The 16,324-nt window shown below is 32.2% G+C and overlaps 1 protein-coding gene across 3 annotated transcripts in view; it reads right to left on the bottom strand.

Annotated features, from left to right (window-relative positions):
- Nucleotides 1–5,545: 5,545 nt before the first annotated feature.
- LOC143048122 (uncharacterized) overlaps nucleotides 5,546–16,324 on the bottom strand; it is a 47,724-nt gene continuing 36,945 nt past the window's right edge. For 2 of the 3 annotated variants that reach the window (XM_076221599.1, XM_076221600.1), the window contains exons 24-31: nucleotides 14,909–15,112; nucleotides 14,100–14,177; nucleotides 13,467–13,538; nucleotides 12,960–13,169; nucleotides 12,435–12,659; nucleotides 11,734–11,925; nucleotides 9,550–9,621; nucleotides 5,546–5,960 (exon numbers count right to left, since the gene is read on the bottom strand). In XM_076221599.1, coding sequence (XP_076077714.1) covers nucleotides 5,802–5,960; nucleotides 9,550–9,621; nucleotides 11,734–11,925; nucleotides 12,435–12,659; nucleotides 12,960–13,169; nucleotides 13,467–13,538; nucleotides 14,100–14,177; nucleotides 14,909–15,112 — 1,212 coding nt within the window. In that variant the 3' untranslated portion in view covers nucleotides 5,546–5,801. The remainder of the gene's footprint in view (nucleotides 5,961–9,549; nucleotides 9,622–11,733; nucleotides 11,926–12,434; nucleotides 12,660–12,959; nucleotides 13,170–13,466; nucleotides 13,539–14,099; nucleotides 14,178–14,908; nucleotides 15,113–16,324) is intronic. The other variant, XM_076221601.1, reaches the window with a different exon arrangement.

The following is a 16,324-nucleotide window of genomic DNA, read 5'->3' as shown; positions in this document are numbered from 1 at the left end:
GGCAGAGATTTTGTTTCATGGATAAATAATAGTATATCTTTTGTTTATGTTCGTAATGTCTCTTGATTTTTTTTTGCGATTTTTGCATCTGTAAATCAAACACAAGTAGCCGATTTACACTCTCTTTACTCTAAATTTCAAAACAGGTGTCAAGGGCAATTTTCTACGAATTATCATCAAGTATGAATGATATCATTATCTTCTGCGCTTCCGGCAAATCATTGTTATTTCACAAATATTATTTAGATAATATCTACAACCTATTTCTAGTGGGAAATTTAGCTTTTCTCTCTCGTTCTTAAAAGAGGTTACATCAGTATACCTGTAGTTCAAAGTCTTTTAAAAGTACAAATTATCGTTCATATTGCAAAGACATTTTAAGAGGTCAATGATTAACAGTGTTGAGTCTATGACAGTGTTCAGATAACCATTATTTCCCCAATATATAACAGATGATGTTTATCCTCCTACTATTGAATTAGACTCTAAAGTCAAGATCGAGTTCAAAATAGAAAGTAGTTTAGTAATAGCTTTCAATAAATATCTCGGAATAAATTTCATGAGTGTAGAACCTGAAATTTTTAATCTGTAGTACAGCGTCAATGCAAGAAATAGATTAAGAGAAACGCTTGTCAGACAAAACAAATTTTGCCGAAATCCAATCAGAACCTAAAATTAAAAAATAATCAAAAAATTGCCAAATTTGTTTTGATATATTATTTGGAACATGGTTTAACAACAGACGAGTGACAAACAAACTGTACAATTGGAAATGGAAACAAAGAAGAGCTTATCATTCGAAGGCCATAAAAAGACAAAAAAGAACAAGAAAATAAAAAGTGAGCATTTTTTTTTATCAAATTTTACAAGAGAAAGGTAAAAGACACCAGAGGGACATTCAAATAAACTGACAACGCCATTGCTAAAAAAAATCCTTTACTTTTAGTAGATTAAGCACAGGTTTCAAACACCCGATTTGCGAGAATACGCCTGCCGATTTCCAGTCAGATAATAAACCGGTCGAGTTAACTTAACCTAACTCAGATGATAAAACAATGGTACAACAGACAGCCTATCATAAAGACAAAATTATCTATGTTAAACAAATGAAAGGTGTTTTGCAAGCAAATATGGCAGCAAATATCATTATCCTTTTTGATGTTTTCATTTACTAGTAGATGGTTCCAAAAGAATCCACACAGATTTAAGAAGTTTGAGCAAAATATGCAGACCTATTTCTTTTCGTTTACCTTTGATAAGATAATGCAATTTTTAAGGATACCTTCATGTTTCATTGCGTTAGATTTGAAAAGAGGTCACTAGCAAATTAAACAATAATACACAGTTGTTGCAAAACGACTGCGTTTGCTTGTATTAGGACTCGGTATCATGCAGTCTTCTAATAACTGATGCATAGGGGTACAAGGATGTTAAGATATTGATATAACATAAATTTATTTGGGCAACATTCTTATTCTAAGAAACCTACGGACAAAGTATACTTATAAAATTAATTGTGGAAACTTGGATAGAAATCGAAAAAGTGTCCTTAATTTTAAAAAGCTAAATATTTTATTTTCAATTTGGAAATAACTGCAAACCAGGTCCTTTAAAAGTTTGAGCGATTAACACTTCCGAACCATAAAGATATGTAATTTTCTGTTAAAAGTAAGATCACAAAAAACAACCTCCTAGAAAATTCAAAACAATAATGATAAATGGCGAATGGAATCATATGTAGCAGTTTATGCTAGAAGTCTGCAATAAGAAGGTTTTTCTGAAAGTATTTTTAGATTTACCATTGTCAATGTTCTACGAAAATGAGGTTATGTTCAGATGTACAATGTAAGCCGGACATGAACACATTACAGTAATTTCAATACACAAACGATAAGGGCCCTAGTGCTTATAGTATCTGATAATTAAATAGACCAAAATACACAAACTAAACATTGTCCAACAGAACCATAATTGATTGATTGCTTGGTGTGCAATGATACCATCAGCACTATTGTGGTATTTCGTTGCGATCAATTTTTGTGGTGTGTTGGATAGCCAGTGCCCAGAGAGAACAACACACATTCGTAAAGAAATCTGACAATCCTAGCCACGTGTGGGACTCGAACTTAAAACCATAAAATAAAGGTAAAGGTAAGATGAAACCTGCTTGTCCAAATCGTAAACCTAACAATCATTCCATACACCAAATATTGTTCACAATGGTTTTCATATCTGAGATAAGAACTTGATTTGAATTTTGGTGTTTTGACAAGGCATAGATAACCGTAGCCTTGTTGAGTCATATGTAGACGAAACGCGCGTCTGGTGTTTTAAATTGTAAGCCTGGTACCGTTAATAACCATTAACGCCACTTTTAAGCACCGCTTATGGGCTATTTAGTGGTGGCCAGTTTTTACTGGTGGAGGAAGCTGGAGTGCCATGAGAAAACCACCGACCTTCGATAGGAAAACTGAATATCCTAGTCAATTAAGATTGAAGTAAAGCGCAGCCGAGTGGAGTTCGTACTGGCTAGTGGTTACAGTAGTAACTTCTCGACCATTCGGCAACCGGGAACTTGCACACATTTAAGAAATGAGGTAGAAATCAGATGAGACCTACTTGAGGGACATGTAGACCTTGCAAGAGACTTGTACCGGTATACCAAATATGGTTTACATTTTACATATTATCAGTGAGTCACTGGTACCTTTGATAACTATTTACACCACTGGGTCGATGCCACTGCTGGTGGACGTTTCATCCCCGAGGGTTTCACCAGCCCAGTAGTCAGCACTTCGGTGTTGACATGAATATCAATGCTATGGTAATTTTTATAAATTTCCTGTTACAAAACTTTGAATTTTTCGAAAACCTAAGGAATTTCTTATTCCAGGAATAGATTACCTTAGCCGTATTTGGCACAACTTTTTGGAAACTTTGGGTATTCAATGCTCTTCAACTTTGTACTTGTTTGGCTTTATAACTATTTTGATCTGAGCGTCACTGATGAGTCTTATGTAGACGAAACGCACATCTGGAGTATTAAATTATAATCCTGGTACGTTTGGTAACTATTTACACCACTGGGTCGATGCCACTGCTGGTGGACGTTTCGTCCCCGAAGGTATCACCAGCCCAGTAGTCAGCACTTCAGTGTTGACATGGATATCAATGTTATTTTCATTTTTATAAATTTCCTGTTACAAAGCTTTGAATTTTTCGAAAACCTAAGGATTTTCTTATTCCAGGAATATAGTACCTTTAATAGCCGTATTTGGCACAACTTTGGAAATTTTGGGTCCTCAATTCTCTTCAATTTGTACTTGTTTGGCTTTATAAATATTTTCACCTAACAAAAGAGTTATATTGTTTGTCAAGCAGTCGCTGAACAATGAAAATAAGGTCAAGGACAATGGACATACGACAGAAGGAAAGTTATTTTTAACATCATAGCACAAGCAATTTGCATACAAAGTATTGAGAATACTGATTTTCTAACTTTGTTAAATATAATGCTTCATACAAATAGTTTTCTTTTGCTGGATTGTAATTATTGTGTCGTCCCAGTGGACACAGCAAAAAAATGTCATTGAATGGCATTTATTCATTAAGGAATCAACGTATGATATTTGTAATGTGATTTAAAATAATTCAAATGAGGAAACTAACAGCAATTAATGTAAAAGACAAGCAGTGAAAATTCAAATATGACAGACAGCTAACAATGACTAACACTGTAGTACAGTTACCCATCTTAGAACATGCACATTCAAAATGTGAAGGCCCTAATCATTTTTGCAAGCACATTGCCTTCTTCACATGCAAGTTTTCAGCTAACATCTCTTATTACGGAGATTTTTATAGTTAGAATTCAAAATTGTGCATGGACCTATGGCTATTGTGCAAAGGAAAATCGAGGCCAGTGAAGGTATCACCAGCATAGTAATCAGCACTCTATTGCTTACATGATAAATCATAGATGCAGTATTTTTGTGTATTTAAAATGCCAAAATCACTTGCAGCACTATGTTATTTATACCTCAGGAAAACATGTCTGTAGCAGATTTTGTACCAATGTAGGGCAATAACTGCAAATGGATCATTATTAGGATTTGAATAAAGAGAATTATTTTCCTAGCAACTTGTGACAGTTTTATAGAAATTGTAGCATAAGCTATAAATGTATTACTTTGGGATACCATAAGGCATATTTTTTTAAGTGAACAAAAAGTAAAACATGCTACACCAAGAACAAATGATCAGTATGTTGCAATTTCTTATTTTAAAATGTCACAAGTGTCCGAGTAAAAAGTTGATGAACCAGGGGTATGTCAAAAAATTCATCTGAAGGTACCAAGGTGTTGATAAATATTCTGTATCAACTTCAGAAATAATACATCATGGTCTTGAATTATAGATTCAGAGAATCATCTTAACAACATGTTAAAAGTTTTTTTTCTTTTTCTTTATGAATATTACTTTTACTGTTTAGTTTGTTTTTATGCCCCCACCTACGATAGTAGAGGTGCATTATGTTTTCTGGTGTGTGTGTCATTCGTCCTTTCATTTGTCTGTCCAGCTTCAGGTTTAAGTTTTTGGTGAAGTTGAAGTCGAATCAATTTGAAACTTAGTACACATGTCCCCTGTGATATGATCTTTCTAATTTTAATGCCAAATTAGAGTTTTTACCCCATTTCACAGTCCACTGAACATAGAAAGTGATAGTGCGAGTGGGGCATCTGTGTTTGGGGGACACCTTCTTGTTTGTGATATCCATTTGGTGTGGCTCTGTACTTATACACCCATCATTGTGTTATTGTACTATGGTAAAATTTTTGCATCCGTGTCTTCCATTTTAGCTAATATGCTTTGTCTACAACTCTTTTTGTGTCTCTTTGTTACATATATTTTTGTTTTCATAGTTATTAAGATTTTAACACAATGTTGACTGCTGTACCCCTATTTTTGACATTTCAACGTTGTCAATATAATGGAATGCCTATACCGAGTCAGGAATATGACAGTTGTTAACCATTCGTTTGATGTGTCCGAGCTTTTGATTTTGCCATTTGATTAGGGACTTTCCATTTTGAATTTTCCTCAGAGTTCAGTATTTTTTGTGATTATACCCCATTTAGCTAGCTATAAAAACAGGATTAATCCATCATTTTCTACCCATGAAAATGCCTGTGCCAAGTCAGGAATATGTCAGTTGTTATCCATTGGTTTGATGTGTTCGATTTTGCCATTTGATTATGGACTTTCTGTTTTGAATTTTCCTCAGAGTTCCATATTTTTGTTGTTTAACTTTTATCTTATGGCTCTTAATTACCTAGTAAAATTCTGGACATGATATTACGAAAATAATAAACAGTCAAGCGAAACACATTTTACTACCAGGCCAAATTTACTGGCATCTCAACTACCAACTTTAATAGTAAGCATGCTGCTTTATTTTTTCAAGGCTTTAGTTTCTTGATTTTATATACCAAAATAATAAGCTTTTCCTCCTGTTTATCATTTATTTATATATGATTAAAAACTGTAAAAAAACATATTTTTATTGAACATGAGTAGATTTTAAGGAATTTCTTACCATATAATGTATAGTAAAATTACACTTTTAACAAAATGTCAACAACTAGCAACAATAACAACAATGACTAGATAAATGTTACCTGCACTGCAGTTTCAAAGGAAATAACATATCACAGATTACCTTGATGAGCATATCAATAACATTTTAGAAAAATTACATAATAATGTTGAATAATCTAAGAGAAAAAAAATAAACAAACATTTCAGTCTTCAAAACCAAAGACAGAATCAATGTCAAACCATGTCTCTTCTTTCTGCTTAGCTTTATGTGATGGTCTATCTTTTGGTGATGACTTAAAGAATTTCCCTGGTGGTTTACTTGGTGTTTTTCTGATATTTGGTGTCCTTGGTACAACCATTTTCTGAAAGAAAAACCACACATTCTTCATTATATTTTTTATGGCCCAATCTAAATACAACTCTTCAAAAATAGCTTTAATTCAATTGCCTGGATATTTATCTTGCATTTTAAATTCAAATAAATGTTATTGTAAATTAATGGGTCATAATAACACATTTTATATATAAAACATCTCAATTTTCGATTTCAACAATCAATTATCAAAAAAAGTAGCAAAAAAAACCAATAATTACTGTAAATTCAGAAATCATGCGAGGTTTTTATTATTGTGAAAACTGCGACGAAGTTGTAAACACAATAATTCAAGCTTCCATTTTGAAATATTTTATATGAATTTAACGGGGTTTTTCTCAAAAATAGTAAAAATTAAAATCGCATTTAAGTCTAAACTGACAAAATCGCAATAATAAATGCTTGAAATAATTTCTGAATTTACAGTAGTTATTGTCTTTTAGTGAACTATTTGCACTTCTTATATTTTCCTCAAATTGATTTGTGTGAACAAAAGTGAATATAAATCTTATTTTATCATCTCTAATTAGTTAATAAATTTCAATTGACCAATAGAAATGATTATTTACAGGTGAAAATTGTGAACTTTATAACACATTAAAAGGAACCGAACCACCTAAACACAAATCTCATACATGTCTGATAGACCAAGCTATTGCAAGTTCAGATGCTCTTAAGAGCTTGAAAACCATAAATTGTAAAAAAATAAATAATCACAATCAATAATAAAGTAGCAACACATATAGCTTTGAGACTTTAAATCATCATTAATAATTGAAGATGAGATGAATATTTTGACAAAAATGCATAAATAACAAGAAGTAATTGTAACAGGATGCTGTTACGAAGTCTCCCAAACAAAGCTCCCATATTAATTTGACTTGTTTAATTGTCCCATACAAGAATATATATGGTTTAGGGGTGGGGATCTTGACCGTTTACAAGTTTTCAAACAAGAGGGGGTGGGGTGACCCCCTAGGGTCTTCCCTTTTATTTCATATCATTTATTTTATTGTCCCCTACAAGAATATATATGGTTTAGGGGTGGGGATTTGGACCGTTTACAAGATAATAGAACATTCTCAAATTGAGCGGGGTAGGGGTAACCCCCATGGACTCTCCCTATATTTCAGTTGTTGTGTTTTATTGTTCCATACAAGAATAAAAATGGTTTAGGGGTGGGGATATGGACTGTTTACAAGTTTTCAAACACAAGGGGTGGGGCGACTTCATTTTGATTTCTTTTTATTAGTTTTATTGTCCCCTACAAGAATATACAGTCGACTCTCGTTATGTCGAAGTCAGCCGGACCAGAGAAATATTTCGAGATAAACGTAGTTCGACTCAAACGAATACCGGAAGTTCGACAATCTAAGGGACACAACTCTTGCTTAGCTTGGTAAAGCTAAAATAATTCCGGGTGAATATGGCAAGGGGATCGATATTCTAGTATCAGATCGATGTATTTGTATGTCACAGTCTTTAATTATTATAATGACATTTTTTTTTACTTATTCAAATAAAAAAAAAATCCTATGGCTTTTCCAAGAGAGTAATTTCCAATCGATAGTTTCTTTATTCAGGTCGGTTATAGCTGACAAAATTGTTTATTCTCGGATACAAGAGATTTAAGAAAATGTTGATTTCTATTCATTTTGTTTTATCTCACTCTTTCTTTTCAAAAGAAAATATAACAAGATTAAAAACGCCGTTTGAGTAGTTTTTAGGTGATCATCAACGGAAGCCATAATCTTCACTTTTTACACACCCAAGCTCATTAGTGTAAATCACAAATTAATTGTTTTGTAAACATTATAAATTCCTTTTCCATGAACATTAACAATGTATCACTAATTATTTATAAAAATTTTATAAAAGATAATCTTAGGTAAACACTCATGGAAATAGCATGTCATAAATCGATACAGTGTTCAGTGACCGGAAATTTAATTACACGTGTATTGTCAGATTAACTCTTCAATCCATATTTAAAAATCCCGGAGGTCATGTTTTGACATATGTGTATTAGTTCGAGATAAAAAATGAATTTTGAATGCTTTTGTTAACCTTGGGACCGTAAATTTAGTTCGACTCAACCGAAATTTCGACTCATCCAATTTCGACTCATCAGGAGTCGAATTACATATTTTTGTATGGAATAAAGTTCGGGACCACGTGAAAACTTCGACTCATCCGAAATTTCGAGTCAACCGAGTTCGAGACAACGAGAGTTAACTGTATATGGTTTAGGGGGTGGGATTTTGACCATTTACAAGATAATAGCACATTCTCATATTGAATGGGGTGGGGGTGACCCCCAGGGACATCCCTTTAATTTCATTCTATTTGTTATATAGTCCCCTACAAGAATATATATGTTTTAGGGGTGGGGATCTGGACCGTTTACAAGATAATAGCACATTCTCAAATTGAACGGGGTGGGGGCGACCCCCAGGGACTTCTCTTTTACATCATTAAATTTGTTTTATCGTCCCATTCAAGAATATACATGGTTTAGGGGTGGGGATTTAGACCCTTTACAAGATAATAGCATATTCTCAAATTTAAGGGGGTGGGGATGACTCCCTAGAGATTCCCCCTTTATTTCAGGTGATTTGTTATATTGTCACTTGATCATTTCTGAAGACTGTGTGTGTTTATCACTTAAAGTTTTCAAGTTATATTCATTTGAAAATTTTCAAAAATTAAATCCCATAGAGTTCTATAGTAAACCCCTCCCTTCTTTCAGCCCCCAAAATAGCCCTTAATAAACCCCAATGTACAAACGAACGATTGATGGCTCATCTAGACATGTTAGTCTAACATTTTATGAAATCCTAAGTAAATCTGACAAGCGGTTTTGGAGAAACGCTGCGGACAAGTTCATTTTGAAGAAGAAGAAGAAGAAGAAGATTGTTGGGTTACATTTTTAAATTTTTTTAACCCTTTTAAGGCTTCACTAATAGAAAAACAACTGCTGCAGCATGAACTGTAATGTTATGCAATTATTTGAGTAAACAAATTTCATTAAGCTACCTTCATTTTCAGGTAAATAACAGGTAAAAGGTGTAATTTATTGTATTTGTGTTGAATTTTGAACAAAAACAACCTTTAATCTTTATTTATTTTGTTGTTTTATCTGCCATAAAATAAAGAAAACACCAGTTGCTCAATTCCGTAGCGTATCAACTATTTGTGCCATACACAACATATAATGTAAATGTAGCGCAAATAAGTGGCTCCTTTCCCAAATTTTCAATCCACCTATGTTTCCCCCCTTTTTCTTTGTCTCGTAAAAATCGAAAAAATTAAATTGTCCACACAAATTGAATGTAATCAACACATTGAGATAAAGGGAAACCTTCTAACTATTCCTCTTTGTCAGTTTCCCCATTGAAATGCTGAAATATTTACAGCGTCTTTTTCGATTTAGATAAGACCAAAATGAAAACCTAATGGTTACGAGTCTGGATGAAAAATTTTGACAAATGCTGCGAACAGCAGTGGTGGACAGCGTATGTCATCGTGGTATATGCTGTGTTATAGCATTGAAAGGATTAAGATTAAAATACAATTACCTTTTCAGTAATATCAAATTTCTGGTGAACATTTTCTTTATTTGATGGATTCAGTGACAAATTCACTCTTGCCTATAAATATAAATGCATAAAATTTATATGGAATAGCTTTTGACTTACATTAAGCAATTTGATATACAAAACTACATTTAGAATTCTATTTAGTTGTCAGTATGTTCCAAGAAAATTTGGTCAAAATTCTTTCATTTACTCTAAGCTTAGTGTAATTCAATACTACAATGTGCTAGTTTTGCACCACTGAATGCTAATTATTGAACATAAGCAAGATATACCACCAACAAGAATGTGTCCATAGTAAACGGATGCCCCACTCACACTATCATTTTCTATGTTTAGTGAACTGTGAAATTGGGGTAAAAACTGTAATTTGGCATTAAAATTAGAAAGATCATCCCGTACAGAAATTGCTAACAAAAGCACATAAGTTTCACATGTGAAGCACATGAGATGCAAGTAAGAATTGTATGCAAATCAGGTTGCTCATATGTGCAGTTTGGTAGTTCATATGTGCCCACAAAAATCTAACATAATGCTCACATGTGCAATTCAAACCTCAGGTGAGCTTTTATCATCCATGTTAGTTTTATGTTAGTTTTGTACTTTGAAAAGTTTTTCCATTCTTCTTACCATTCAAAACTAACCTACATCATTGCTCATATGAGCTTTTTCAAAATGACATGCCCAGTCATGTACTTCCTGTAAATTCAAATTCATGAAAAGCATGCAATAAATGGAGGTAGATGGATATGGAAAATGTTAAGTCCTATATTATGCTATTTGAAGAAAGGCATTGTTGAAATCTGATAAAACCAGTGTGGCTGTGGTTAATTTTATGTAAGTTATCATTTCTATTTCATTATTTTCATTTTTGTGTCAGATTTTGAAATATATTACAATTTTAAGTCCTTTATGGGAATATATACATACAGGCTGCTTCAAAATAAGTACTACATGTATAAAGATTTTTCCCTTTTAAACTTTTTGAAATACAGTACTTATTAATCAAAGACATTCATTGTGTACTAAACTTGCAAGTCCCTCTATTAGTTTTATAATGGAATGTTATGTTTTTAGTCATGATCATGATTATTGTTTAAATAAAAAAAAAAAAAAAATGATATGAAAATCATAATTAACTGACAATAATTAAAGAATAACTCTTTTAACATGATGTATCAGTTATTTTATTTTCAACTGAATTATTTAAGATTTTCATTTAAATTTGAAAAACATTCCTTTTTTAAAGCAGCCATTTTGTTTTGGTCAACTATAATAATCACGTGTGCAACATGTGAGCAACTGCTCATATGAGCAATCTAATTAAATGCACATGTGAAACAAAAGCTCATATGAGCAGTTGCACGTGAGGTTTTTAACATGCAAATTAGGTTAGTTTCATATGTGCAATTTTTTTGCTCACAAAATGCTCACCTAATTTGCATGTTAAAAAACTCGTGTGCAATCATGTTAGTTTCTAACGTGAGCATCTTATGTGCAACTTATGTGCAACATGTTAGCACTTTTTGGTAAGGGATATCATAGGGAACATGTGTACTAAGTTTCAAGTTAATTGGACTTCAACTTCATCAAAAACTACCTTGATCAACAACTTTATCCTGAAACTTGCACTATCATTTTCTATATTCAGTGGACCATGAAATTGGGGTCAAATATCTAATTTGGCATTTAAATTAGAAAGATCATATCATAGGGAACACGTGTACTGAGATTCAAGTTGATTGGACATCAACTTCATCAAAAACTACCTTGACCAAAAACTTTAACCTGAAACTCCCACTATCATTTTCTATTTTCAGTGGAGTATGCAATTGGGGTCAAATCTCTAATTTGGCATTTAAATTAAAAAGATCATATCATAGGGAATATGTGTACTAAGTTTCAAATTGATTGGAATTCAACTTCATCAAAAACTACTTTGACCAATATTTCAACCTGAAGCAGGACAGATGGACCCATAGACCAGAAAACATAATGCCCCTCTACTATCATAGGTCACATAGGTGGGGCATAAAAAAAAACCCAAGTAAAGCAAATCTCTTTTGGCTAACATGTATTGTGTTGTTATCTTATGCACAACTACTCCACTTCTTACTTTTTTTTTATATTTGAGTTAACACAAAAATATTTTTTTAAATGTTTTACCTCTTGTTTAGGTGTTTTAGGTACAGGTGGGCCTCTAGGTTTCCTCTGTAATGAAATTCTACTTCTATCGGTCATATCATCATCATCACTACCCATACCCCTGATCTCTGGTGTCTTAATTTTTGGTGAAGGTCTAACATGCAGGGGCAGATTTTTCTGGCCAGCTTTGTATCTGAAATCTACTTCACCTATCTGAAACAAACATTAATATTATCAATGAATAGTCATTTCATACCATGTTAAGTTTAAAAAATTAATGTTCTGCACTAACTTCTATTTCTCAAAATCATACCATGTTCATGTTAAGCTCAAGCAATTAATGTTCTGCACTAGATTTTATCATTTCTCAAAATTCATGAAATTGTGAACCATACAGTCATGTCTAACTTACATCACAACAGAGCATTTGATAAGAGTGGTAGTAATAAATGTAATAAATTTAGAATCAAACATTTCAGATTTAGTCAGATACTGTGGATTCATTAATATGTTGGATACCAATTTTCATGGATTTTTTGTTACAGGTGAACCACGAAATTAAATGATCAACAAATGGCAAAATTTTCTATAGGCTTGTATGTAGACTTCATCAAAACCACGAAATTAAATATCAACGAACATGCAAGTTTCCCTAATCCACAAAAGTTGGTACATGTACCCACAAAAATAAATTAATCCACAGTAAGTGTAAAGCTACTTACCTCAACTTCCATTAGTTCAGACGAAGAAGAACAGTCCGATTCAGATCCATCTGATTCAAATGCTACTCTCCTTTTTTTCACTGCTGAATTTCTTTCTGTATTTTTTAAGATACTTCTCTGTGGAGTTCTCATGGCAGACATTGGTGTTTGGGCTGTAGGAGTTTTAAACAAAACGGGTGTACAAGGAACTTCTGGTGTCTTTACATCCATCTTCATATGGTTTAACTAGAAAAGTAATTGAATTCATCATTTTTGAATCTAACATGAAATTCTATTGTACCATCAAAATAAAAATCATAATACCATTGGTTGATATGCATAATATCTTACAATTTCAGAAAAGTTAAAACTGCAATTCTGAACCGTAATCAGGCTAATACAATTTGAAGGGTCTTAACGTATAAGATCTAGAAGCTTTATAAAAGGTGACTGTAGATTAGATAGAAAACAGAGAAATAGAAGAAGGCAAGTGCATAAAACATCTTAAAAATTGTATTTTTACTACATTAATGAAATTTGTTATACCTGAGGTGTTTTTGGTGCTACTCTTATATTGGGTGTTGTAGTTCTTTCTTTTTGTGTTTGCTTCATCCCAATATCTGTTCTTTTCCTTGATGGTGACGTAATTGGTAATTTTGAATGTTGAATTTCAAGTTCTGTTTGTATTCCTATATTCTCTGTCTTCTTAGATTTAATGACATCTACTATGTCCTGCAGACTCTTTATTTTTGTCTCCTGTACATTGATATTACAAAAACACTATGTATACAACAAATGAAAGTAGTAGCACAATGTATACATACATATATATATATATATATCAATCTTAATTTGTTACAGAACTTTATTGTTCATGTTTTAAAAGCTTTATAATATTTAAATTAATAATAAATTGTCAGTGATGTAATAAAAGGAAGACACTGTTTAACACGTCTTTCTATAAAAGGATTTTAAAAAATTGTAAAAGAAATATTCTATGGGCATTATCTATATTATCTGACATTAAAATAAATCCTTCATATTGTTCCTTACCATTTTTGAGATATCATTTTCATATTTTTTTACTTTCCTTTCCAATTTTGTAACCTTTTTATCAGCAGATACCTATAAGTATAAATTATAAATATATGTGACCTCTTCATAGCAAACTTTATTTTATATGACAGACTAAATTATTGAACAGAACTTATTTTCTCTTTACTCCCATCTTTATGTGAATTACAAAATAATAATGATGTCATTCAACATTTGATGTAATAATTAAGAACCTTAATTTAATGACCACACAATTTATCATAAGAACATTTACTGTTTTCTTTACACACATTTCTTTTATAGCAATGTTATCATGAAAAAGAAGTGCTTTTAAAATATGAGATCTGAATAGAAGAAATACTGACCTTGTGTAGTAAAGGTATTCGTAGAAGAAATATTATATTTTTTGTTCATCAAGAAAAAAAAGGGCATATAATATTTGTTTCGACAGAAACCCATTTCATATTCACTTGATAATATAATTTTAACAGATTTTTTTTCACTCGAAATGACCATATACAATTTTGTAACTGTGATTGAAATTGATATCATCATGGATGGTTACTAATGACTGTTTGCCATGATTGAGTTATTTTACTACTAAGTTTACATTCAATACTTATAACATACCTTTTCCCCTTCAGTAGAACTCAATTTTTTACTCAGGTCTTGCATTTTATCATTCAAATCAGAAATGACATCATTTGTCTGGAAAGCAAAAAGTATATAAAATTTTGTGTCTAAAAGTACATATAGAATATACATAACACAATAATCTATCTCCGCATCTGACAGCAATATTGCAAATCAAGTTAACAATGAAACTGAAGTTAAATGTTTAATGAAATCATTATCAACTCACTTGTTGTAGCAGCAAAACAGGTCATAGGTTTACATACATCAAAACAATACTTTAAAATATTAGAGGACAGTTGAGCACTCACAAACATGGTCAACCTCACCACATTCATCAATATTCCTGTCCAAAGTTAGGAGCACATAGTTCAGTGGGTGTCATTGGTTAATGTCTCATATTTGTTTTTTTGTAAAAATATTTTTTATTAATAAGGTGTTATCTCAATTGAATTAATTAATATTTTCATGTCAGGATCTTTAATAGCCACCAAAACAGTATGTTTTTTTCTCATTGTTGAAGCCCATATGGTGGCCTATAATTTCTTACATCCACTTAATTTGAACTTTGTGGATAGTTGTCTCATTGGCAATTATATCTCATGGATGAAGTTACTTAAAATAAGCTCAATGTTCTTCATAAATATCCTGCCTTCTTATACAAATTACTTCCAAGAAGATTCAATTAACTTAATGAAAAGACAGAAAATCATCGATTTATTGTTGTTCATTATGTCACAAAAAGAAGATGATGCCATTGGTATTACTTTACTTTATTTCTAACAAATTCATTAACATAAATTTACCTCCATTTTTGATCTGCTTTCACTTTGTTCCACTAAAATTCTCATTTCACCAATTTCTTTCTCCTTTTCAGCAACAATTTTTTGGTTTTCCTGTTGATATTTTTCTAATGTTGACATCATTTCAGCAATCTGGTGCTCACATTTTTGTACCATCTCTTCTTTGTCTTTGGAAGCTTTGTCCGACAGTTTTTTCATTTGTTTCTCCTTCAATAAAAATAAAAATAAGACAACATGGGCAAAGGTCACACTTTGCAATTTTTTAAATTGATTTACCCAAAAATTTGTATCTAGGCTGATTGAATATTAAACTCTACTAAAAGCAAGAAAAGGGAGAAATATTTCATAGAATTGATGCATATTTGTAAAGGGCTGGAGACTAAAAATCAAGATATAATCTTTGATGGGTACAGTAATTGGATTTTTCCAACGAGGGTAAAAGGTCTCACTCCTATTGAAAATCTTAATAAAACTATCCAATTATTTATCTCTCACTTGCCCTGTGTCAAGGACACCAAAATCGTAGTAAATAATAGTAAAAAGTCATCAGGAACATTTGAAAATCAAAGAGCAGAATGCTCTGAGGGATACGATTGCCATATAGTTTTCATTGACACATGTATAGCAGTTCTGCCAACTTTTCATTAAGCAAATTCGTGAGATTTGGCCAAAATAGAAAAGATCAAAGAGGAAAAAATTGATCCAAGGATACTGCTGCAAAAAAGCATGAACATGCGTGAGTCTCACACATTTTTGGCAGCCCTGGCCTTGATAGTCCAAATAATTATGACGTCTTGAAAGGCTATTATATTTTTTTTTCTTTGACGCCTTACTTCGACGTCCAAGTAAGGCCTCAAAGAAAAAAATTATAATAGCCTTCCAAGACGTCATAATTATTTGGACTATGGCCTTGAAGGCTTAAAACTTTGCTCAGTGCTTGGAGCACAAAAATCATGCTCGAAACAAGAAATCAAGCAATTTCATTTGTTGATTTTTGAGTATGAGTACAAAAAAACTGACTCGAAAGTTTTATGACCGCAAGGCCTGGTACAGCTGGATAGTATTATTTTCAAAACTAATTCAACTGCACATGCAAAGGTAATATAAATCTGAATAGTCACTCAACTTTAAAAATAGCTAATCCCGGATACAAGTGTACAAGCAATGTACTTATTGTGTTTTATTTGTGTGCTATCAATTCCAAGTTTACTTTCCACAGCAGTCACTGAGAGAGAGAGGGAAGGTATTTCACTTCATAGTTCGAGATTACTCTGATGTCCGACGGCTGATTTGCCAGACAAGCTGGGACCGTTGGGGACTTTTATGCTAGTATACTTAAATTACAAACTTAAATAGTCCCAGTCCCATATATTATATCAAGTATTATTGGATGCCGAATTGAATTTTAAATAGGTGCCG

Source organism: Mytilus galloprovincialis, chromosome 10 (genome assembly GCF_965363235.1).
Source record: "Mytilus galloprovincialis chromosome 10, xbMytGall1.hap1.1, whole genome shotgun sequence".
Classification (NCBI taxonomy): Eukaryota; Metazoa; Mollusca; class Bivalvia; order Mytilida; family Mytilidae; genus Mytilus; species Mytilus galloprovincialis.
Note: the sequence above shows the minus strand (reverse complement) of the source record. Positions and strands in the feature narration are given on the sequence as shown.